Source organism: Diorhabda sublineata, chromosome X, assembly GCF_026230105.1.
Source record: "Diorhabda sublineata isolate icDioSubl1.1 chromosome X, icDioSubl1.1, whole genome shotgun sequence".
Classification (NCBI taxonomy): domain Eukaryota; kingdom Metazoa; phylum Arthropoda; class Insecta; order Coleoptera; family Chrysomelidae; genus Diorhabda; species Diorhabda sublineata.
This window is the reverse complement of record NC_079485.1, coordinates 12,875,364-12,902,676: the sequence shown is the minus strand read 5'-3', so window position 1 is coordinate 12,902,676 and position 27,313 is coordinate 12,875,364. Positions and strand designations below refer to the sequence as shown.

Here is a 27,313-nt window from a genome sequence, read left to right as displayed (position 1 = left end):
CGCTAGTGTCGTATAGGTGCCCGCAATGGCAAATTTCTAAAATTCGACTTTTTGTCTCTGGTAAGTTTCTCCACAAAATGCATGTAACGTACATTGTATCGTATGAACTAAATCTGTTTGTCGTAATCTTGTATTTATCCTTTTGTTATTCTAATAATTACATACATGTGAATAAAAATATTGAGGAATAAACGTGAAAATGTGTTATATATGCTCTGATAAATTGGCTGATCAAATCTACTTAATACCTAATACTGTTGCAATAAAATAAAAAGTATTTTTTAAATGTATCTGACACTTATGTGTATACGTCAAAATGCATGAAACTCGTTTGCATGGCACGTGGAACTAGTACACAAACAACTTCACCCGTGTCTTTTTTCCATCTTCACAAATTATTTATTATCTACATGGAAGTGCTTATTATCTAAAACATGACAATGACTTTAATCTATTAACAATACTCGTGTCTGAGAATCGTAGATGAGAGAATTGTTAAATTTGACTTGTAATCATTTCGTCGATGGAAAATTTGGGTTAGACATTATAAACAAAGAAAAGAGAAGATAATTACAATAAATTTTTGTTCAGGAAGAAGGAAATATATTTTTTTGCTAGGCGTGTCTGTCATATCTCGCATAAAATGAAAGTTGCGCGACTGGGCATTTTGTGTTTTCTGACCACTGGTCTTGAGCGTGGGAGCATTATTGATCGTGGTGGCCATGCTTATACACGCATCTAACGCACATAATATACACATACTCATCAGTTCACCCCACTTTCTCATTTGTGCTGTCCGTTACGTTATCCATTCATCATTATGATTTCTAAACGTTGCTGTATCTGATGATCAATACTTCGTCTCATACAATTTTAAACTTACTATTTTCTAGATGTAGCTTTTGATAATATACATATTTTATGTTGATTATTTTACTCTCCATATTAATTAACAACTGTGTTTTGAATTACATTTTCGGCACACAATATCGCTTCAAATATTTTTTTTAACTAGCAAATTATACAATTACCAGTGGTTATTTTGTGAAAATTGCTTTAATTAATTTCATTTTACTTTAATACAGTTTTACATGAATCCTTACGTTTTTTTGGTCAGTATAAATTGCAGATAGATTTAGAAAATATATAGTAGTAAGTAGTTTTTTCAGAATGATGATTTTTTTTTATAATTGATTTAACCATATCGTCAATAGTATAGTTAAATACTTCTCCATATGAATTTTTTAATAGTGGCGTTCGTTATATCTTCAGAGTTGGCAATTATCGAATAAAAAATAATTTGCCGTAGATGAGAACTTAATATAACTGAAAACTTGACAATGATCAAAAGACACAAGTGATGACTCGACTTTATCCTATAATTCTGAAAAATATTACTGTGTTTTATCATTGGACTGAGAATTTTTCTTTAATATATGTGTAAAAAATGTTGTATGTCATTTGCTACTTTTCATTCCTCTTTACAGTTTTATAAACCTGGACTATTGTATCTTATAAAGATGACTTCAAAGCTTTCAAGTGAAAGTTGCCGTTTAATGGTAATGCTGATACATTAAACATATCTATCACTTTTTAGTAGCCCAACAAGTCTATTCTCATGTGGAATGTTACTTCGTATTAAATTGCGATCACTTCTGTTATTCCTTTGTTACCAAGATTTACCAGTACCAAGTAATACTGATATTATTATTTTTTCCGTATTATTTAGTTTGTCGCGGTATCTTAATTGCTTCCTCGATTCATCCTTTGTGTTTAATTCTTACTTCAAGATATTCAAATGACAAAACTTGTTATCGTTGCCAATTTACAAATGTAATTTGTAATTTTTGTCACCTTCAAATTAATTACGTCATCCTAGTAGAATTTTCAACACTTGGTATCTATAGATTGAAGTATGACGTTATAATGTTAAGAAGGCAAATTCCTACTATTGTAAATTTATGCCAGCTTACAAAAATATATAATAAAGATTCAAGAATTGGATTGGGAAGTGATAACTCAAGATACACTAAAAAATAATATATCTTATTTTATCTTTCGATAAACTATCACAGCTACAGAAATGTCAGATCCTTCTAGAAGATGTCTAGAAGGTCTAATCCTTGCTTAAAAAAGAATAATGATATCTTCCCCACCATTTTGGAAATATATGGTATTTTAAGTGACCATGACTCCAAATTCACAATATTCACAGCCTCCATATCAAAAAGTCTGAAAATGAAGAAAAATATTTATTCCAATTGTGATTAGGGAAATACAGCAAGACCTTTATAATTTAGTAACTAGTTTTCTGGACTATCATGATTAGCAATAGACCACAAACAGTAAAAATACAATATCAGCGCAGACAAATCATACAAATAACGAAAATACAGTCGTTATTACATCTCTAGAAATTATTTTGATCTCTACCTTATATAAACCCTAAAAAGGAGGATTCGAATTACGTGGTAGTGTCCAATATTCCGCCTCCATCTACAGCAAATCAGCTTGCGCATTACGTGAAAGAGAAACTAAGAACAACGATCCCTCCCAATATTTACAATGCTAAAAAATAGGGACAGTGTGCACTTCAAAAGAAGAATTATTTTAAACAGCTCAAGGACATAAATATGTGGCCTCCCGGTGCCATAGTACTTCGCCTACTAGTGAACATATCAAAATAAACATTGCGGAGAAAGAATCTGGCTTAATGCGACAAAACTTATCAAAGGAAATCAAAACTGTTAAACAGACCAGTGGGAGGCTATAGCTACTGGTATGTCTGGGGGGATAGAAAAATCTGATATAATTATAAAAAAAAATGCGAAGAAAGATGACGTCTTACATATGGATCCGATGACTCAACCTGCAGTGTGGCTATCGCAAGATTCGGATGCGGCAAATGGACGCTAGTATTAACAAAATTTAATATTAAAAATGCTTCTCGCAAATTATGCTGTATTTTTTCGAAAAAACAATTGACTGGGACATTTTCTTTGGTGATGTCGACTTCGAATTTCCTATATTCATAAAAACACTAATTAGTCTGGCGTTGAATTTTTTTTCCTTTCAGGCGTATTGAAAATAAGCAAAATAAATCTTAGTCCACTAAAGGTTTAGGTAGTGTTTTCTTTCAAAATTACTGAACTATACAGAAAAATCTTTCATAAGACAATAAAAGTCACCAAGGATATTTATTATGATAGAAGACTTGCGAATTCTTGTAATGTTGCCAAAGAAACATGGTCTATTGCGAATTAATCCAAGAAATAAGGCTTTTTCGTCGAGCACAATCTCTACTTCACCTTGATAATTACTTTGCGTATATAGCCAAAAACTTAACGAACTCTATAACTTCTCCTTATAACCCATTTACATACTCGTATCTCCCTGATGCCAATTTGAATTTACATAGTTTCTTTTTTGTGCCCGTAGTTTTAGTAGAGCGGCGCAATACAATTAATGAAATAAAAAATAAATCCTCATTTGGTACCAAAGGGCTCACATTAAAAGTCTTTTCGAGTCTGTCGGAATGCACATTAAATTACCTTACAACTTGAACATGAATATGAACATTTTGTTTCAAAATGACACTTCCCAATTGCCTTAATACGGTAATCATTTTATTCTGCATAAAGGAGGAGATAAAAATCAAGCATGGAATTATCGCCCAATTGTACTCCTTCCCACGTTATCTAAGATTATTGTAAGATTGGTAAAAAAAAGTTTATAATTTCTGTTTAAATATAAAATACTGACAACCTTTCAATCAGGACTTTTAATAATCAATTGTACTAATGATGCTATATTCCCACTTCACTGTCTTTTGCAGACGATACTAGTTTCTCTTGGAACAGCCCTGATGTTAAGGCACTTCCTAGGACCATATTTAGCGGCCTAATCACCCTTAAATCATGGTGCGATTCTAATTTTCTGTGTCTCAACGTTTCTAAAACAAAAGTTATATCATATAAAAATACGTTGCAGCTTTTTGTATTAAATAACACCACCATTGACGTCGTTGAATCTGTACAATTCTTAGGGCTTGTTGTAGACAATTCTTTGTAATGGAAGTTACATATCACCGCTTTATCTAAAAAATTAAGTACTTCCTGTTTTGCGCTGAGATCAGTTGTCAAGCAATTATCACCTTCTCAAACAGTTTATTATGCCGTTTTTGAGTCGCATCTCAGATATGCTCTTCCCTTCTGGGGTACGTGTGTTGAACCTCAATTTGATTTAAAACCGATAGTTGGCATACCATACCAACAGCGGATCAAAGGAACAATCTTTTATCGGACACTAAATGACGTCTTGCTCAAATTTAGTTAATATATAGTTTCATTAGCAGAATCCTATCGATAGCTTAGGACAAATAACATCTACAGGGCTTATGTGATCAAAGATGGCAGATTAACATAAGATGAAAATGATATTATTAGCACCCTCCCATGGACAACTATTCAAATTTTATCAACTATTCATCAGCTTTTGTCTGGTTTCTCACTTGTAGATGAAATATGCGACAGGTAGTCTAATGAAAATAGCACTAATGTGTTGGTTTAAAAATCCTAATAAGAAATATTTTTTTGGTATTTTGAAGTAAAATAATTGTTAGATATCTGCAATGAAACTGTATAGAATTTGGAAGGAACAGTAGGTGCAGATCATATGGTGTAAATATGTCAAAATACGTTTCCTATATTTCTCAGAAATCTGTTTATTTTAATGAATTTTGACCCCGACTTCAAGGATTATGCATATAATATTCTGACGAAATTTTTCCGCATCTTTAACGCGAATCAAAATTTTAAGGATTGACCATACGTATTAACTCGTAGTAAGCCAAATATGTCAATGGAAAATACAAATCTATATTCCTTCAAATAATAAAAATATGGCGTTGTCTTTAACTCAGATACGACATATTTTACAAACAGTATAAGAAAGTCAGAACAAAGTATATAGGTAATTTTAAGAGATATAACGAATGTTATAACAAAGAATAACAAAGTTCTATATTTTGAATTTATCTTAACTACACAGAATTTTGCATAACCGTTACAAACCACATATATGATTTTCTAAATGAGAACCCTGCATATTATACCGAATTTGGATCACTCACACTTTGAAACTTTCAATATAAGGTTTTGTTATACAGAATCCTTCAAAAAGCATGTATGAAAATCGTAGTAAATCAACTCTGTAGCTCGCTGTACGTCGAAGAAAAATATTATTTTACGTATTCGATTGAATTATAATCATTTTCTCTTTTATATACGGTGTGGACGGAAACTCGAACGTTTCATTTTATTTAATCTTTCAAATAGAACACTCGGTATGTTAAAGCACCAATAGAATCGTTGGTTATGAAACTTCAATTTGTGTTATTTTAAATCATAATTACATATTACAAGTATTGACAAAATAGACAAATGTCAGATATCTATCGTTTATATATTTTAATTCTTATAAATAGCCTGCCCAAAAGATAATTAATGGGTTTGATCAGAGCCGGACTTAGGCATGGGTCAACCCGGGCGTGCGCCGGGGGCCCCCGCTGCGGGGAGGCCTCGCGACGAGCCATATGATTGATTTTTAAACATATGAATGCAAGCGAAAAAATACATCCATAGCCAATGTTCAGAATCAACATAAATTTTTTTATGCGCAATCATTTTAAAAGTTCCGAAAAATCATCTTGATGTAAGAATTCACGTAAAACGCCCGCCTTACATAGGCCCCTTAAGTATTTTGGCCCGGGGGCCACGATGACTCTAAGTCCGGCTCTGGGTTTGATTTGGCTTTTGGGTGAGTGTAACTAAAATTGTTTGCTGGCATCAAATACAGGGTGCGGCAGCATAACTTCCTTTTTTCAAAAGTTAATAAAACTTATTGTATGAATCAGAAAATTTTTATTCGTTTTTTATAATACAGGCACATACATAAAGTTTTGTTTTACTGAGTTTTGAAGATCAAATCAGTTAGGTGACGTCCCCCATTCTCCATACACTGAGTAAACCGATTTCTGGCGTTTGTCATGACTCTTGCCAGCATAGCAGGCGTTATGTTGGCAATTTCTTCCTGGATGTTCGACTTCAAATCTTGTAGGGTCCTTGGACGGTTCACATACACACGGGATTTTAAAAAACCCCATAGGAAATAATCACAAGGGGTCAAATCGGGAGAGCGGGCTGGCCACTCCAAATCGCCCCTAATTGAGATAAGGCGCTCTGGGAAGTGTTCCCTCAAAACAGCCATCGATGTTCTTGAAGTGTGTGCCGTTGCTCCGTCTTGTTGGAACCAAGTGTCCCCTAAGTCCAACTCATCTAGCCGTGGGAAAAAAAATTCCTGTAACATGTTTACATACCGGTGCGAATTCACTGTCACTGTGACTTCATTTTCCTCAAAGAACCAGGGACCAATAATTCCACGTGAGTAAATTGCACACCACACTGTGACTTTAGGTGAATGCAAAGGCCGTTGATGCAATTGTCGAGGATTGGTATCAGCCCAGTAGCGCATGTTTTGTTTGTTTACGGATCCACACAAATGAAAATGGGCTTCATCACTAAAAAAAAACAATAGCGTCCTCAGGAACGACTTCCAGAAAAACCTCACACGCGTACCTCCGAGAATTGAAGTCACGTTCAGAAAGTTCCTGCACAATTGCCATCTTGTATGGATGAAAATGAAGATCATCATGAAGTATTCTCCTCACAGAACGATCGGAAAGTCCAAGGGCAGACGCATGTTTGCGCGCAGAACGCCGTGGTGATCGCAACACTGAAGTTCTAACTAACTCAATGTTCTCCGGTGATCTAATGGGCCGAGGGACTCCAGTTCTTCGTCTTGTCACACTTGCAGTTTGTCTGAACGTAGTGACCCACGTAACAATTGATTTCCGGTCCGGGACAGGGGCCAAGGGGGCTAAATTAAAGCGATTCCGAAAGGCGCGCTGGGTTGCGATCACAGAACATCCGCTCGAAAAGTAAACCTCAACGGCAAACGCACGCTCCTCACTGTTCCAACGCATGATGGCGACTGAACTGTGCCGGGACAAAACTTTATAGTCCCCCCTCTCGAACGAGACCACTAGCACTCCGTTACGACATCTACCGACTAAATGGCGAACTTTTTAAAAAAGGAAGTTATGCTGCCGCACCCTGTACAAAGTCGTAGCAGAAGCATGGTAACTGATGAAATTTAAGGCAACAATTACAGCTGATTTTAAGAAATGAAATAAATGACTATACACGCCGGAGTGTATGTGAAAAATTGATAAAGTTTACTCAAAAAATGAAAAATGTAATATATTAATATTAACTATGGTTTACAAACAATAAAGTTCTATTTGAAGGAAGAAAGAGAATGGAAGATTCGAGTTTCGGTTGAGCCTGTAAACAAAAGAGATTACGATTAAATGGAATATGGAGATTTGCAAAATATGGAACTGTTAGGTAAAATATTTTTTTTATTTATGTATTCACAAAAGTTGAAGAAATATAACGTGACTAAACTTTATATTAAAAGCTTTAAAGAAATGAGTGAAATCCAAATTCGGTATGATATACAGGAGGTTTATATCGTTATTATATTGTGAAGTTATACAATACTCTCTACAGTTCGTGAAAATTTCAAAATATGGACGTTAAAGACCATCTTTTCTAATTTCTCTGTGATATCTCTTAAAATATCCTATATCCTACCTATATAAGTTTGTCGTAAGATTGGTACACTCTGTATACAGATAATAAAGTGCATGATTATGTCAAAGAGCAAATGATTTCGTTTATTCAGTTTATGATTGCAGGTCTGCAATAAAACTTTATTAAATGGAGTATTTATGCTCTGGCTCTCAACATTAATCAATTTTGTGTTTGACGTTCAATAACATCATTAACTTCTTAATATCAACCACAAATTCACAATTACATTCAAAATGACGAATAACTTCGTATCTGATATCTAATAATTATTAGTAACAAATTTTCTTCCTATTTTTCCTACATATCTATATATGTGTAATGGTACAAATTGTCTTCAAAGAATCTATGTAACCTACCTCTATAATCGACATACATCCCCATAACATCGTCACCATGCTTTGGCATAGCATTTATTTTCCTCAATTTCCATTTTCATTCCACTGCTTTCTCAAAGTTGGAATTTTTGGAACCTTTGGTGATATTTATAGTGCTGACATAGAGGTAGTGATAGTTAATTCAGTATTATACTTTCATTTCGAAACAGATTGGTTAGTTTTTGTTTCATTGGCAAATATTAGCTTATTAATGTACTAATTAATGAACTCCTGCCATAAACAATAAATGGTTTTCTGTGTAAATACTTTTTCACAAAATACGATGAATTGTTGGACTCGTATAAATTAATCGCCAAGGTAAATTCGTTGGCTACTTACCTGCATCTGCAAGTAAGGAACAATAGGTTAATGGTTATGGGGCATATATACCTCAAATATGAAATTAACAATTTCTTGTCAATTTGCTTTTATTCATTGCTGTTTCTATCTTCTAGCAAAGTGAATCATAGTGAAAAATGTTGGTGTCAGTTATTGGAAGTGAACGTGGAAGAAGTTTAATTGTTTGCGAAAATTTGACTTTTTCCAAAGACAAGGTCTTGGAAAGTGGAGAAATACGAATAAGATGATATCCAGGAGAGAAGATGCGCACAATCACGGAGCATTCGGAGCATTATTTCAAGTGCATGCATGAGGAAGTCAAGGGGAGATAGCAGTGAGAGGCCTTCAAAAATTATTTGTTGAGCTTCAGCAACAACTAATTATTTTGGCTGCAATAGGAAGAAGTATCTATAATAGTCGCCGTAAAATCCTTCCAGGTCCAATTCCTAAGAACATAAAAGAGTTCTCACTAGCGCATACGGCGAAACCCGAAACGTACTAAAAATGTGTTTTTGTATCTATAGTGTGTCCTATTATATACATAAATACTAAAAGATGTTCCTTCCAAATAATAACCTAGTCAATAAAGAGTGCATTATTTATAAATTATATTGTTTCAATTCATTTCTATTTATAATGTACCGGGTGTCCCAATAAAAATGGCTCTCGACCATATCTCGGGAACCGTTTATAGTACAGCTGCGGTAAAAAATAATTTATAACAAAAGTGACCTCGAGAAAAACCTGGAAATTATTTACAGAGTTGTAGATCCACCGCCATAGGGCGTAATTGAATACCAAAAATTATAAAATAAATAATTTACAAATTTTGCCCAATTAAGATACATTTAAACTAAGATTATCGTATTCTTCAAGACATTCAGCGTATATTTGATTGTATAAGTTTTAGTCTATCTCTTCAAATAAGAGGTGGGGGAACTTTATTATGGAAAAACGCCTGTAAGTCAAGTTCTACTTAACCCATCTATGCAAACTTAGTCTTTTTGACGAGAGCTCCTTTCTACCAATGTAAGAGTTATAATTTCGAAACAACTTAATGAGTAACATATACGCTAGAGGGCGTTATTTATTTATTATTTTAAATCTAGCTATCCTTGAAAAATTTTGAATAGAAACATGCAGTTTTAATTAAGGAATATAAAAGTAGACCAAATTAGCAACAGAATAGCGAAAACCGCATGTCGATATCTTTTTCGTATTACGAGATATCTTAAAAAATGTGTAAATTTTCAGAATTTTCCTTTAAACATAAATTACTCCGGGTTAACTGAACGGATGTAAACATTTTTTGACTCCTCAAAATTGTCTTTCCTTGTTCTATTTCTATTTTTATCAAGGATAGCTAGATTTAAAAAAAATAAATAATTTGCGCCCTCTAGCGTATACGTTACTCATTAGGTTGCTTCGAAATTACAACTCTTACATTGGTAGAAAGGAGCTCTCTTCAAAAAGACTAAGTTTGCATGGATAAGTTAAGTAGAACTGGACTTACAGGCGATTTTCATAATAAAGTTCCCGCTTCCCCCCACCTCTTATTTGAAGAGATAGACTAAAACTTATAAAATCAAATATACGCTGAATTTCTTGAAGAATACGATAATCATAGTTTAAATGTATCTTAATTGGGCAAAATTTGTAAATTATTCATTTTATAATTTTTGATATTTAATTACGCCCTCTGGCGGTGGACCTACAACTCTGTAAACAATTTCCAGGTTTTTCTCGAGGTCACTTTTGTTATATTTTTTTCCCGCAGCTGTACTATAAACGGTTCCCGAGATATGGCCGAGAGCCATTCTTATTGGGACACCCGGTACATGAAATGTCTTTCCAAAACTGCGTATAATATACATTTATAGATAGTTCCTACAAACTGCCATAATATTCTTAGTATATTTAATGTTTAGGTACTGTTATATAAATGTTACTTTTGAATAATAAATTAGTCAAAGTGCACCTACCATTTGTTTTCCTTTTTGGTTCCAATCTAAAAACCCAATTTACCTATAGGGATTAAATGAAGCTTTAAATTCCGGCGACCAATTTACATGTCGGATTAGTGGAACAGGTAGCTTTGGCGACGAGTTTACCACCTTCGGAGTTAATACAAGATCATACATTTTTGCAAATTGTCACTATCTAGGAAAGTTATTCTTAGTATAAATTCTAATTTACTTCGTTACTCAGCAAATGACGTACTAAACAATTGACGAACATTTCTTCATCATTTTATGAAAATAGTTGATGGTTACCTCCCACCCCAATTCGTTAAGGTTCGTCTTGCACAGTCAGATCAGGTTACTTTTCGATCACAGCTATCTACATTATTTGTTTCTTCAGGTTTCAGACTTTAAAATGCACCTACATTCCACTAAACACACAGAAGCTCCTTTCTGGAATGTTGACCCGGCTTCGCAGTACTTCGTGGTGATTCATTAAAGAGTATCACCGTGTTTTGCGTTTTGGATTATCACATAGGAGTTATTTTTTGTATTATTCAGTGATGAAATGATCGAAAAAAGGCTGTATGTGATACCGATGAAGCAATAAGTGGCATATGATGGATCGGTTGCCTTTGTCCTCTTTCGATGGATTAAGTTGGTCTTCCTGATAGCTGAGAGTTAAACAGATCCAAATGACCGCATCATAAGTTTGAAAAGCTTAGTTGGACTTCACGAATGTCAAAGCACTTGGAAAAACATCGCAAATGTTTTTAGTCGCATTTGTTGCATTATTACCCTTCCAAAACTCAAAAAGCATACAATGCCCAAATTGCAAGAGTCGAATATCTAATTATTGAAAAATAAACAAGACACAATAACCCTCAAATGTCTTTAACACGATTTTAAACTGCACGATAATCTTTAAAGAAAAGAAAACATCTGCTAGGTAAAGAGGCAAGGTGTAACGTAATCTATATAATTTAAATAAATATTTGTATTGTCATTTGATGACCGATATTAATTTTTTCTGATGTGATTGAAGTTGAAGACTACATAGAATAAAATAATAATTTCATTCCCTCTATCATATGCTGTATTGAAAATTCCACATTTTCTCATATCATTCATTGGTTTTTACCGAAATTTTAATTGAAACAGCATTTGTTATCTTTTATCGACCCTCTATTTTATTGATTTGTTAATTTTATCAGTAATCAACAGAAATAATTTTATATTTAAATAAATTTCAACGGGAAAGGCAGTAAATAAAGATAATGGTAATCGAAATTGAAACCCGTACACATTTATTGATTTTTACCTCGAGTAATATTTAATAATGCAGATAAATATAATTTGTAACGGAACCACCTGTATTTACTCTTGAAAATAATGGGGTGAGCGAACAAGCAATATAATTTTGAGAGTAATAAGTATACATATTCTCAGTTTTTGGATAAAAATGATGGTTGGTAAATATTATATAGAGTTGACAATAAAATTATTTAAACTAATATTTGGTAACATTAGGTACAAATGAAGTGAATATTATTCATATAGATAACCGCATAAATAAAACAATATAAAACCTGTAAACAAATAAAAACTGTTCTAACAGTAATAAAAAAATGGAAATTTTGGATCTTCTTTATTATTAGCACAATGGATGTTACTTCCTCTGTTATGTTTAGAAAACTATGTTTTAAAAGAATAGTATAGACCCAACAACTTCTATCCTCATCCCTTTAGATAATATATCTATGGGATGTATTGATCCATTGGAGATCTACACTTTGTTAAATATACGCCAACTGAATAATTACTATTTCCAGCTGTTTCAAAATTACAATTCCATGGAATTACAATAAATCTAACGTGCTCTAAATTTGGTTGATTTCTTTCCATAAGTCACCGTTTTTTATTGGTTTATCCTTGAACATACTCAGGTAACTTCATAATCGGTATTGAGTGACGTTTGAGGTGAAATTTCATTTGAATAAAGATCGCGAAAATTTTCATTTTTCATACTTCCACGCACGAAGTAAATAATTAGTAGTTCAAGAAATAAGGTTCACATTTTTTGAAAGAATTATTGATTAACACAGTGTTTTGTGTACGGTTGTGATATAAAGCTACAAAATAGAGTAGTATCAACATATAGAAAAGTACAGACAATACTTTTCTCAGTAACATAAAGCTACTGGCGACCAAACTTAATCTTCTTAAGGTCAGTCAGTAGGTGTATTATTCATTTACCTAGGAATCCTTTTAATATATTTATGATAATAATTATAATTCTCAAACAATAAATTTTTTGTTACTGATCTTTCCGAAAAATATACTCTGATCCATAATTTGGCCGCTTATTGGAATTTATATGTATTGACACTTCAATTACCCGTAATAACAAAATTGACGTACACAGAATATACATTTAGTAATTACGTACATTTATCCTGACGTTGTGGTTTATCAATGAATTGATAAATTCAATTTTGATCGTAATATGTAATTGAATATAACCCTCAAAGTAACATTAACAGATTCATAATACGGCTATTACTAACATTTTAGCTATGGAACTAAATTATTAATCTCGATACTTGTTGATAATCGAATTATCCAATAAATTGTCAATCCTTCAAAGAAGAATCAATGAAAAAATTAATCACGAAACCCACAAAAGGTGGTACCATATAATCAAACGAACTGAAACGCACATTGATATCAGTATTTTTTTCCTGTAAATGTGATTGTCTCTGTAATCTGAATTTCCTCGTATTCTTCACGTTTATAGTTATCTGATTGATTTGTACATTGTCTAACTATTTTTAAAGAAATTCATACCACTTCGATGCTCGAATATACTTGCAAAACGTGTGTTTTGCTCAAAATATTCCGGTGGCCAAAGATATTTCTGGGGATCGTTTATTGTTTCGGCAATTATTTCCATGATCCAGGCTGCGATACTCATACAGTTGAGATATTCAGCAAACACTCATTTGACTTATCTTTGGTTCATCATATTTTCTTAGATTAAAAATCAGTGACAGAGTCGTCTGTTGGTTATCGTCCGTTGTGGAGGTATATATGAGTATAATGATTCTAAACCCTTGTTGGTTTGGAGTTAGATATCACAAGATACTTTCTTTATAGTTATCTGATTACTCTTCCACAACACTTTTATAAATGTAAACTATTTTAATGGGATATATCAATAAAACCGTGATCAATCAAAAATGTGGTTTAGGGTTGCTCCACTACTACTACTACACCAACAGTCACAATAACATTGTCTTACGCCCTCTTCAATAACCAAGTTAACGTCTTCAGACACTCAAGGAAAACTACTCTGAGTATTTCTAACTCTAAATGTAGGTCACTAATTTACCCATTTCAAAATCGCTAATATGGTGAATTTGACGTCCTCCAACTTAAGGCATATTGTTACATTAAATACACGAATTCACAATAAACGAAAATACCTACTGAATGAAAAATTAAAAGAAAAAATTTATATGGTCAAAAAAATTAAGGTCAAGAAATTATTTCTTTTTGCTCTCACACTTTGCAATAAATGTTACAACATATGTTCTGGTTTACGATAGTAGTAAACAGTTTCACTTTTTACTTATTTGTACTATTTTAAGCCAAGTAATTTTGAATTTTTGAATTTATATCAACTCGGCAATCTTTACAAAACGAAATTAAATTTATTTCAACGCATGACAAGAAGACAAGAAAATTTGGATTAATATCGATTGCAATAATTTTTTTTAAAATAAATTGGTGGAATATTTTTCTTATGAAAGTTTTAGAACTATACAACTGTTACAAAAAAATTTACGTGGCAGAAATTTTCGAATTATCCACTAATAAGGTGGTAAGTGTATTATCACAGTTGATATTTACACATCTTGTAGGAGAATTATAGTTAGCATAGTTTTTGGAAGATTTTATGAAGGACTACACTCATGGATTCGTATTCCAAATTCTTGAGCTTTAAATAGAATGGAAAATAATTCTAAACTATATTTAGACATATTACTTATATATAAAGTGAAAATAATTCGTCGATTATATTAGACTATTACCAAGGCAAACCTAGAATCAATGATGGAATATCTACTATTTGGTTAGACTAAACATTCTTTTATAACCGAAATAATGATTAATCATTGGACATACCAAAGAATTCTGATGACATAATCACATTATTGTGCTTAACAATTGGGATTAACACTGCTCTCTTAAGAATAGTTTGCGTTCATTTTCAAACAGTTGACTATTACCATTTTGTATAGACTGATTTCTTAAAGTTACGTTTAGACCTGATCACGAACATACAAGCATTTGTTAGTTTTCCTTAAGGCGTTTATCTAGGGTATTTATATTTTCGACACATTGGCTGATCGTTTTTTCGTAGATGTAGATTAATGATGGACGACAAGAGTGAATATTTACTATAATTATTAGTTTATACGCAAAGTATCTTCATTTTTGCGTTAGTGCATGCTAACTACAATGTATTTTGCTACCTAGACACCTAAAGACTAGGAAACACTTCATAAAACAGAATTACCCCGTCGGTTATCATCAAGATACCTAGAGGATCCCATAGTTTATCAAAAGGAATTCGTCAACAATTTTGCTGAATCTTTTTTTACGAATGACAAAAAAAATTATCTGTAATCCAAATAGGTAGACAAGATTTTAATATCGAAGCCCTCCTTGGTTCATTGCATCGCGTCAAATGTAGGTCAGTTTGGTTTGTACGCCAAATTTAAATTCTTGTTTATAACAAATTACAGTCCATACTGTGTATCTTGTTTTTACTGTCGACTTCCCTTATATTTCAGAAATATAAAGTTTTTTTCGAATTTTTTTAGTAAATGGACGTACAATTATTTCTAAGAAACAATAATATACATACTTTTTCATATCTCACTGCTGTCTATAATTATATCTAAATTCTTATTATTTGAATTCTCTTATGGGTCTAGCCAGCCATCACAGTTTAAAATTAATATTATATTCCTCTCCTGTTTTAAATTGTATAAAATGGAAAGTTTTCCGAACTCTTCCGAACGACAGCTGCCAAAGTTACGTATTACTCTGAACTCTCTAAACTGAATTTAGTTTAAGTCGAATAAATGCTTTAGATTTGATGCGTAGCTAAAGATAAATATAAGTTTAGATGATCTTCATAGACAGTGATTTAAGGTACCCATAACAGGGGGCCCCTCTCTTGTCCTAAATTCGCCAATATCTTTATGGAATATTCAGAGCAAGCTACTCTTTCACCCCTACCTCTAGTGTATCTATACTATTTCATATATACATTAATCAGGTTAAACTGAAGCTCAGCGAGGGTTGATAGTGATAGTAGATGGTTAAGGGTAGGTCTATACAACAAATATTAAGAGAGGTTTTGTTAATTTGAATCATTATTATCATCTTTCAGTTCAGAAGATTTAATATTTCATAAGACAACTCTATGTAAAAGCCTGTAAAGAAATTGTAGTTTATCAGCTTAAACAATTCTCGTCTATAATTTAATGAGACATTGTATTTTTTTGTCTCAGTTTAACTTTGTCTTCATTAGGAATCTGAGGGCCATGTGTCGATATTAATATGATAACTACTTCGGTCAGTGTTTATTAGAAACACTTTTAGTCTAAATTTAAGAGCAAATTAGAGATTTCCATTGAGTTTGATTGTATTTTCGGCAACAAATTGTAGACATATGTAATAAATAAAAAGAAACAAAGTTTGCTTTTGTTTTAGGAACAGGGGCATATATAATGTAACGAATTTAAGCCTGTTTCATCATCTGCGAGGTAACAAAAAAATCGTTTTTCTCATGAACTAGAAGATTTAACTGGTCTAAAATTTATATCTAACATCAACTTAAAAAATCAGTTCTGAAGATTGACGTTTCGCTCTCTCATCCAGAAGTTTTCTTCAAGAATACAGATGAGCACTAAAGTAACACAAACTATTACCAGATTTAGAAGCGAAAGTCAGCTGCGGTGAGTTGAATCAATATTTGGACATCCGGTACGATTATCATGAAATATTGCATCGAAATTTACCAGTTTCATTGCTATATTTCTATCAATATTCCAGTTATAATCACAGGATGGCAGTGAAATAATTTGAAGAGAATTTTTCGAACAATATTCTGTGCCCTTTACAACATCCACAACAATAATTTGATTGGCATTTCTCTTTTAATGTCTGTCACTCTACTGACAATAAATAATAATCATACTAATATATAATAATAATACTAAAAATATATATTCCGCTTTTGCGATGACTAAGTTATATTTCCAGTGACTATTCTATATACACTATATTCACACTAACTGCCTAATATCGAAGACTTTTTTCTTGGCGAAGTGCGTATTCAGTAATTGATCTAAAAATAATCTCATTTTGTTTTTTTTGCAAAGTAATAGGCAGAAAGTCTTCATATGAAAGTACTAAAATGTTGCAGTATCTAACACAATCCAGTTATGGAACTGAATGATAATCATACTGAACACATTGTTTTAACTACCATTACAATTACACTGTCTGACGCGCGTTTCGATAATCATGTTATCGTCTTCAGAGACTGAGGTAAGCTGCTTACCTTCAGACAGTCAGACAGTCTTATTGTGAGTGTTGGTGTAGTGGTATTGTAAGCAATGTGTTCAGTATTTCGAAATGTTAATTACTAAAATATCATAGCAATATCAACAGAAGATTTGAAAATGATAGTGTTTCGAAATGTTTTGCAAGCTTAGAATATTTTGGAGCTTTCTACTTGTGGCATTATAACGTTGTTAACGCAGTATTTATCGATAAATATACTTATTATGCTGATGTGTCTCTACTTTATTATTAAATCAATTCTAAAGTGAGATGATACCTCAACTAAATGATAAAAATGCAGTAAGTTATTTCGCCGTACGTGACACAGTACGCGGCATTAGTGGTGACATCACAACTCCATTTCGAAATGTTCGCATTCCAAACAAAGAAATCATTTACTTCACAGTACAATAACTAGAGGCGTTAAATTGTTTGAAACTTGTAAATATCTAAAACAACACAATATACATATTGTGAGATTAACTTATTTTGAAGTTGGAAGTTTTTAGCTTACAATAAGCGTAAATAAAATCATTTTGGTATCTTTCTATAATAATGATTCACTTACTTAACTCAAACCTGTTAATTTAATAAAATATTAATCTTAATTAATCTTGTCTACTTCTTATTTAAACTGATTTGTCTGGAATCCAGATACTGACCTGCACAACTTACGTCACGCTAATGCACTGATAACAAGGAAAACGGAACGCGAAGTAGTGAATTATAAAATAAGAAACCACTTCAATAATAATAAGAAAATTGAATATAAGAGAATTATATAAGAAGTGACAAAAGAAAAATTAACAATTTATGAATAGAATACAATTAAAATTTAAAAAAAATTTCATAAATAAAATATTTTGAGAAAAAGAAGAGGTAGATACAGTAGTGATTATATGAATATGTAACAATACAATATTCTTTTTTTTTTCTTTGGCATCATCATCATCATCATCATTCAGCCTTATCTCGTCCGCTGCTGGACATAGGCCTCCTCCAAATTTTTTTCTTTGTAACATTCCCAAATTGAGACATAACAATAAAATGCTATTTCTATAATTATAATTTTATACATTTATTAGAGATACTACGATAAAAATTTTAAATAGATGTCACATCCAGAAAAAGTTATTAATGACGCCCTTTATTAGGGGTGGGTGGTAGTGGTGGTTTCTGGTGATAGTATAGGAGGGATAAATTTCACTGACGCAGAGCATAGAGGGGGTAGAGTCTCGTGGAATCTCTTGTACCCTCACATGTAGTCATGTGTTAGTTGGGTACGAAGTATCAATATATTGTAAATATTTTATTTTTTTTTAATTCGGGTGTTTATTGATTCTGAAAAGTTTCGTCTTTGAATTTATGTTAGTGTATCTGTTATGTGTTGAAATTGGGTACGTTTTTAATTTTCACTATGTGTATATTCATATTGTTCGAATATCAGATATTGTTTTATTATAAAAAAAATCCAATAAATTTCTTAAAATGAATTAAATGATTCTTATTGAAAATTCAGTAAAATGTTTGATTAAATTTTAATGCCTGATTAACTTCACATTTTCTTCCTTTGGTGTCAGTAATCAATGAAGTGATTTTTCAATTTAAATTTCATTTAATTTATTATATATATTTATAGGGAAAAAAGGTCAATTACATTTCTTCATCTTCTTTCAAAATTCGAAATATTTTTTCGAGGCACCTGTTTGATATGATAGAGAGTAGATTTCAAAATATGTATTATTATGAAAAAAATTTTCTTTCATTATTTTTTGTATTTGGATAAATAATATATCTTCATTAAAAATTGGTCAATTTCGTAATAAGAACAAGGAACTTTTTAACAATATGGCAGAAAATATATTCATATCAAAAGCTCAAATTGAATACAAAATTATTCCTGATTGATAGGCCTTATTGTAACTATACGTTCACAAGGCCGAACTAATTAAGTTTTCATTAACTACAATGTGTCTTTGAGAACCAGGATGTTAAATTGAAAATAATTAAGTAGATCTTTATCAATAGATCAGCCAATTGTTGAGATAATTTCATAATTGAGTATGAAATACTTTCAGTAAAGACAAACAAGAACCGCAACACAAGTAGGCAAACTTGCAATAACTAACAACCTTACTATTCGGCTATACTATACTAACAATTGTTTTCAATTTCAGGTATAATTCAATTGATAAAGGGTATTTTTTTCGGTTTTAAATAATAAATATTTGGCAAATAAATTGCAATAACAAATCATGAAGCAACACCAAATACAAATATTAATAAAGATAAAAAAGTCTTTAACAATTTAAACAAAAATTATATCTCTATTTGATAAAATTCAATGTGATTTCTATAAATTATTTAAACTTATAATTGCTTCTATCACCATTAAAATTTTGACAATTTTAACAATACAAATATTTTGTATAACATAAATGTGGAACTAAGAAAAATGTCAAATGGACAAGAATAAAAAACTGTGTGTGGTCTATATTAAAAATATGACATTCACCTCTCCAAGGAGGCGAAAAGCGTAATCAATGTCAAAATTTTAGAAAGAAAAACAAATTTAAAGGAGCAAGAAATTCTAAATAATGTAAAGGTGGACAAAACAAAAATATACTCTACTATTTACCATTAAACATTAGACAGCCAATACTATACGCTTGAAAACGTGAGAAAACAAACATAACAAAGAAGTAAATGATGTTGGGAATGCCATCATAAGAAACACCAGTATTAGAAAATTTAGCATCAAAACCTAAATCGAATTAAACGAGTCTATGAAATGACAATGACAAAAAAAAGAAATGATAGATAAGCAGAATCAAGAAATGAAATAATATAACAATACCAAGTCGTATCCAGGGAATAAGTGATATCAATATGCAGAAAATTTTTCATGTGGCTCTTTCTTGATAGATACAATATTATTTAAATTAGAAATAAGTAATTTAAAATATTATTTAAAAAACCAACTCAATGTAACTACAAAATTGAGTACTTTCAACAACGTTCATATTACTGTTTACAGGATTTTATTTTATCACCAACACTTCCACCAACCTTTTTATTACGTACTACTCAATATTTGTAATATTGTATCTTTTCTTTGATCGAATCAATTTATAGACTAGTCTTTCTATAGTTCTAAATCACCTTTTTCACTTAGGTATAATAATAACGTGTGGACTGAATTCAATAGTACCTTTCTCATGTCGAACTTTATGGAAAAACATATATCTTGTTAATATTTTGAAATTATGATGAGACCACTTTGAAATATATGCATCAACAAGCTTTAGTTGACTATATAACACTGAAAAACATTTGCATTTATTTCGGACGCTGCTGTATCAGGTTACATTATATATTTAAAAATGAATCAGTTTAAATGTCATCCATGAAATATATTGTTACGAATGCTTGCAAAGCACCCTGTAGATTTTCGTATGTATATTCATGCAGAAATTCTCAAAATGTCATTAACGAAATGCTGTATCGATTTTTCTAAAAAATATGTAATAATGCGCGTGTACGGAATTCTCTCCCCTTCATACGAAGTTTCTGCTATTTCTTGGGAAACTGGCAATACGAGAAGGGCGATTTCAAAATTAGGGAAACTGAATGAATCATTCTTCTTTGCAATATTTATTTACCACTTGCTCACAATCAATGATCTCACCATTTTATATAAAATTGGGTTTTTGTAGATAGAGGATAATTGAAAATCTTAGTCTTCTATCTAATTTGTGGATAAAAATATATCAATTAAGAAACCACGTTGAACATAATTAATCAATTATTAAGTAAGTCACTCGTTCGTTCCAGCTATAGAAGTCATTTCAACAATATTTATAATAATAATAATAATAAGTTCATTATGTGAACCGAGCCTAATCCTTTTGATACTTTGTACCCAGTTTAGGTAAATAATACCGGCTCTAAGCTGAGTAGTGCATAAGTCTCTCTCGCATAATAATAATAAATAACAGGTGGCTTAACAGCGGAAACCTCTTCCCAGATGCCGAGGGTTTCATGATGGCTATCCAATATCAAGTTATTAACACTAATAACTACAAGAAAAATGCTATTAAGGATCCGAACACTCAATCCGACTAATTCAGAAAGTTTCAACAAACATCAGAGACAATTCAACATATAACATCTGCTTGTAGTGTGTTAGCTACTACTGACTGAACAAGCTGCACTGGTATAATCCAGAGTGCAACATTATCCCAGAAACTGGCCAACAAGTTCGGTCTCCTAAAAACTTATACACCGTACCACAAGTACCTGCTGCAGAAATTATTATTTCTGCAACCGGAGTCGTCCCTAAGACCCTGTTCGATAGTATCACCAAACTGGGATTACCAACAATTACCTTCGACGACATCCAGAAAGCTGTCATATTGAATAATTGCCACACATTCCTCAGTTTATCATGTAAACTAAGCCTAATCCTTTTGATACTTCGTATCCAGGATAGGTTAATGATACCGCTCTAAGCTAAGTAATTCATAAGTCTTCCACATGATAACAGTAATAATGTAAACGTTATGAATATGCAAAAATAGAATTGCTATTAACATAATAATTTTGGATTGCAGATTTGAAAAATTTTAAATAATTTCTCTGTTTATTTTGGTTGTTTAAAATTCCACTGTTGCAAATATTATTTCTTTACAATGTCCCATTTTAGGAATAAGAGACATCTATTTTTTCAATATATGTTTTCAGGTCTTTGCAGATGTTGCAGACCATTTGCTAAGCCTTTCGAGGATTGCTAGGTTATAATCTGCTAATACGCTCGTTCAACTTGTTGAAATCTTCCATTGTACAATTTGCTCAACAACACTGCAACTGCTTTTTTCGTTCAAACATGTTTACTGTTATGCTATGTTTTTTTTTCTAGTTTTTTTGTTGATTGAAATCCATTCTGTTAAAGATTTTATATTAGATTATGATCGATGCGACTTGAATATTCATCTGTCTTTTGTCATTGCTCTGAAGGAAAGCAAGCCAAACGAAAAGATGATTATATTCGTCTTGGGCAGCCCAAATACAACGTTAGGATACTCAATCGATTTTATCTTTATTAAGAAAAACACAAAAAGAAATTTTTGAATATTCATCCAATATTTCAACCTTCACGTAAAACTTCAAAGGGAAATTGAGCTATAAAACATATTTGTTTTGCTAACAGCGCTCTCAAGATGCCGAATAATAAATAGCATGTGGATATTGACTACTATTTTTAATAAATATAAACAAGATGACAGGTATTGGCATAATTCAAGTTATGAAAATGAGTATCGGAGTAATTCGCCGAATAGCTATTAACTGTAATAGAGATAACTAGTTTCATTATAATAAGTGTTGATTAATATGTTTTCCATATAACTTCGTTCTTGGGCTTTCAATATTTCATATACTTTTCTATAAAATTTAAGGTATTTATCTATTTTGTATAATTCCATCTTTTAAATTTGTTCTAGGGACCTATACGATTGTTGCATGAAGCCTACAAAGAAACACGATGACATCCGTCACACTACCGTCAAGTTCGGGTACGTTGAATGGAGGATATTCATCGTCAGTGACGGAAAAGTTACCAACTACTCAACCAGATTTTGATGCATTACGCACAATAAAACGATCCCTATGTTTAACATCTACAGAATCATGCAAAAAACGTCGGAAGCAGTCGACTCCTATCAGAATATCTACAAGTGAAACAGAAAGTCAGAACGCTAACTCTCTTGAAGGTAAGCCCATCGTGCCTTCCCCTGAACCCAATCATCGTTGTTCAATTTGCCAACAGTCCTTTTCATATCCAGAGCAACTGCAAAATCACATCATATGCGAACATCCTCTTTTAGAGTGCAAAAAGGAGCCCGAAGATCATCCTACAACACCATCTTCGGTTTCTTACGTGGATCAATCAGAAACACCAATGGGTTTATCCATTATGCGCTCTGATATACCGTGGGTAAATGAGATTCAAAACAAAGAGTGGATTGGTTCCAACTTATCAAACCTTTCTTTCAACCCAGCCAATCCAATGTTTATGACGTTACCTCCATATTCACATACAGATAATATATCCCTAAAACCCATTCGGATCTTTAATCCAGATGCTTACTGTGATCTTTGCAACAAAGAATTTTGTAATAAATATTTTCTTAAAACACACAAAGCAAACAAACATGGAATTTACACGGATAGCTCTTCATCTGAGCCTTTATTAAACTCTGTAACTGTACCGTCAATAACAAGTAACCTTAAGATATCTAATCCCGTGCCAACAACTGTCGAACAACCTACCATAACGAGCGATTCGAAAACTCCTGCGAATATGATTAATGCATTCAATAATATTTTCCAAAATCCATTTTCAAATCAAGCAAATTTATCAGAAAATGAAATGAACGAAAATATTGCTATGTCGAATGGAATGTCTTCGTCAAGCGAAAGTGATAAAATTTTCTCAGACGATCCGCACGCTGAAGAAAATAGTAGTCCTTGTATACAAACCGAATCTACCTCAATAAAAAATGATCCAGACGGATTGTTTCATGATACATCGAGTAAATTATCCTCAGATCAAACTAATCGTGAATTAGACTTGTCATATCGTTTAAGGAAAATTGGTGTTATGAACCCTAAAGCATTTTGTGAAATATGTTGTAAGGAATATTGTAATAAATATTTTCTAAGAACTCACAAACTAAAACGGCACGGAATATACATTCCAGACGACAAAGATAAGGACATTAGAAGTGAATGTATGTCAGGCTTTTCATCAAGTAACGTGCAGACGAGTCCTTTAAATCTCATTATGACAGAGCAAGGCAGTTCCGACAGTAAAATAACATCACCCACGAGTATTGGTTGTGATATATGTTGCATTAAATTTCAAAATGCTAGTCTTGCACAATTGCATAATGTCAGCGTCCATGCCAGAGTATCTTCAATAGAACCAGAAGAATGTGACAGATCGCAGCAGGATAGTACCAAAATATCAGAAGGAATCAAATCTAATGAGAAATCGGTGAATCCAGAAACTATTAGTGAAGATTTGCAAAAACTTCAAACAATGATTCTTCAGCTGAACGACATCGATACTTCTAAAGTAACCACGAACTGTGCTATTTGTAACAAAGAATTCGAAAACCGATTTTATCTTCAAGCACATATGCTCTCAGAGCATAGTATGTTGATGGACGAAGGAGATTGTGAAAAAGCGGGTGATACAGAGTTGCGCTCAACTAATAATGCAATGTGCGATATCTGCGGTAAGGAATTACTGAACGTCGAAGAATTATCAAGACATATAGTGGAATTTCATTCAAACCATCAAGTGGCTGCAGATTCTTCGAAAGATGACAATAGTGGATTTACCGGTGGAGATAAATCGTCAAATAGATTGCAAGTTTCTAGTGGACATATCCCAGAACGGCGTGTTTCTATGAACGTTACCCCCACCAGTAGCTACTGTGAAATTTGCAACAAAGAATTATGTAATAAATATTTCATGAAAACACATATGCAAAGAATGCATGGGATCGAAATAGAGAATGGAGCACAAATTGGAGGTGTCGTTTGTGACATATGCAACAAGGAATTATGTAGCAAATACTTCTTACGTGTTCATAAACATAACACTCACGGTATAATTGAATACGGAGGTAATTTATTGCCTCCAAGGAAATCAGATGGAGAATCATCAGTCTTGCCATCACCTTCCACTCCACTAGAAACGGATTCAACTCTAAAACCAACCGACTTAGCGGATTTAAGTCACAGATACTTCACTCATTTTACCGAAGTCTGTACTATATGCAGTCGGAGATTTAGAAGTACGAAATGGTTGAAAGCTCATTTAATAACAGACCATGGGCAAGTGGGGGCAGAAAAATGGGCTGAAATTGAAATCCAGTTACAACAAAGAGGAAAAGTATCGACAACGGCAAATTTAGAAGGAAATTCAAACTTAAAAATACCAAATGGAAGTCAAGATATGCAACAACAGAAAGTAGGTGGCGTTCAAAATTTTATATCCACTTTATTTGGTATCGACGAGAGTAACTCGAAAATGTATCAATGTTCCTATTGCCCATTCACCTCGCCTTTATTGCCCTTGTTATTTGTTCACGAAAGATCACATATGAATATGGAAGGGTTTTCATTTAAGTGTCCTATATGCCCACAAAATTTTACTGAACGAAAATTGCTGGAACGTCATATATTATCTAGACATTCCTTCCTCTTACCCAATACTGTCAAAGAGGAAGATACTATCACAAAAGAAATGTCTAAAGAAAGTTCCGAGGACGATGATCCAAGTAGACAAGAATTTGGTACATCTAGTCAGGGACAACTAGCTAAGCTATCATCCCCTATAAAAGTACCCTCGGATATTGAGCAATCTTTAATGGATGTGGCTAAAAGAATGCAATGGCCAGCTACTTATGCTATACCTCAAAGAAAAAATCAATCAGAACAGGACCAAGATGAAGCATCTTCACCTTCAGGGCCAGGGTACGTAATGCAGGCATTTTTATTAGAAGAATCAGCCTCCGAACGTCGGGTTATGCCCTCTGTTGTTTTCTTACCTATGCTACAAAAACAACCAGCCCCTATCACTGTTACTTTTACACTAACCCCGGCCTAACACATCCTCACATGTAGTTTGCATATATGTGTTATATTTTTTTAAGAAACAATCGATGGCGATTCCACGACACCTGTGATTTTTTTAATTTTAATTATAATTATTGTATAATCCTAATATATAGATTTATAAGCGATTCCTATATTTGCAAGTTACCTCATATATTATGAGAAGGAACATATGAGCACATATTTTTATGCAAATACGGAAGACTGAGTGAAATTTTTATATAGTCTGTTGATTTTCACTTTAATATATCGAGATACTGATGTTTTGTACGATAAAGCTTTAGGTGATGTTTAAAGAAGTTCCTATTTTCTATCTCGATATAATAATATAATTCACAAGTATGTACGTATTCAGTTGTTAGATGTAGCTTGCTCAACAGTCAGTTAAAATGTTCCGCGTACCTAGTCCACGTAACTCAGGGTTAGCTGAAAAGAGTACAATCAGCCACTCGCGTCCCCAAACTGGCGACGCATTCCTTTTCGAGTTCCTGACTAGTAGCATAGGATAAACAATATCATTACATTCCTTCATTTTTACTTGGTTCAGTTAATATTTGCTCCTTATATATTCATTTCCATTATAAATTATATTACCACCAGTAGTAGGTAATTAGCCGTATAATGAATATTTTTCAAAACAAATAATCAACAGACTCAAAGACCTGACATGCAAATGTGCAGGTAATCCGGAGGACAAACACAGCGCTTTCCAAGATAGTTGTCAGTTTTCGATTTGATAGGATATTCAGGTTGTAAAAGGTTTCAGCCAGCTGAAAAGTAAGCAGGCTATTTTATTTAGAAAACAATCCATCTTCCGGGATATCAATATTGTACAATTATGACTAAGCTTTCACAGTTTCTATGACTTCCTCATTATTTTTTTGTAGATATTGCCAAAGAAACTTCAATAAATCATTAGTATTTTAATTAACGCGCCGATCCGAGCACATAGTATTTCAGCCGGAGTGACATCCTATTTTGTTATGACCAAATTTCTTCAGTTTGGACTCTCACCAGGACACAGTTTCAGACTTGACTGGCATGATTTTTAAGCGGTCTTGACTGTATTTTATCTTTCTTTTCAACTCATTCTCTTGGTTTCATAAGCGTTCTTAGATTGCAACCTAAGTAAATTGGGTTGTTGCTTACACTTCGAGAATGACGAACGAAATATTTATTTACCATACTTCTTTGAATATCCATTATGAAAATCAGTACACTTTTTAATGTTTCTAAAGAACTAAGAATATGCAGTTTGTTCTTTTGCCAAATCAGAGCGGAGGTCGTATCACTTTGATGTTTGACCGAATATATATGTAATAGTATAAACTTACATTGTTATGGCAAGGAAATTGCAATCAAATTTTTGTGAATATTTGAAACTAAACATCCCATCAATCTAGAGGTATGCAAGAAATTTCTAGTCATTGGCTTTGAGATTAAAAAATTCGAAATCAATCCAACATCGAAACACACGAATATCTTTGATATAAATTTCAGTACAAAACTAACATTTTCTGATATAACAATTTTAATATAAGCCGAACTTAATTTATTTACACAAGAGCGAAGACAAATAAATAGTGATTTGCAA

General features: G+C 32.5%; 1 protein-coding gene across 2 annotated transcripts; it reads left to right on the top strand.

The window, feature by feature from the left end:
- Positions 1-25,711, top strand: LOC130450994 (zinc finger protein hangover). Of its 2 annotated transcripts, none has more exons than XM_056789767.1 (2): positions 1-60; positions 22,533-25,711. In XM_056789767.1, the coding sequence occupies exon 2, from the start codon at positions 22,574-22,576 to the stop codon at positions 25,709-25,711; it is 3,138 nt and encodes a 1,045-aa protein (XP_056645745.1). In that variant the 5' UTR covers positions 1-60; positions 22,533-22,573. The 2 variants fall into 2 exon arrangements, with proteins under 2 accessions (XP_056645745.1, XP_056645746.1); XM_056789768.1 differs by lacking the exon at positions 1-60 and adding an exon at positions 16,275-16,421.
- Positions 25,712-27,313: the final 1,602 nt, after the last annotated feature.

What these genes read in the sequence shown, in the direction of transcription:
- LOC130450994 (XM_056789767.1), top strand. Translation starts at nt 22,574, where the DNA reads ATGACATCCGTCACACTACCGTCAAGTTCGGGTACGTTGAATGGAGGA.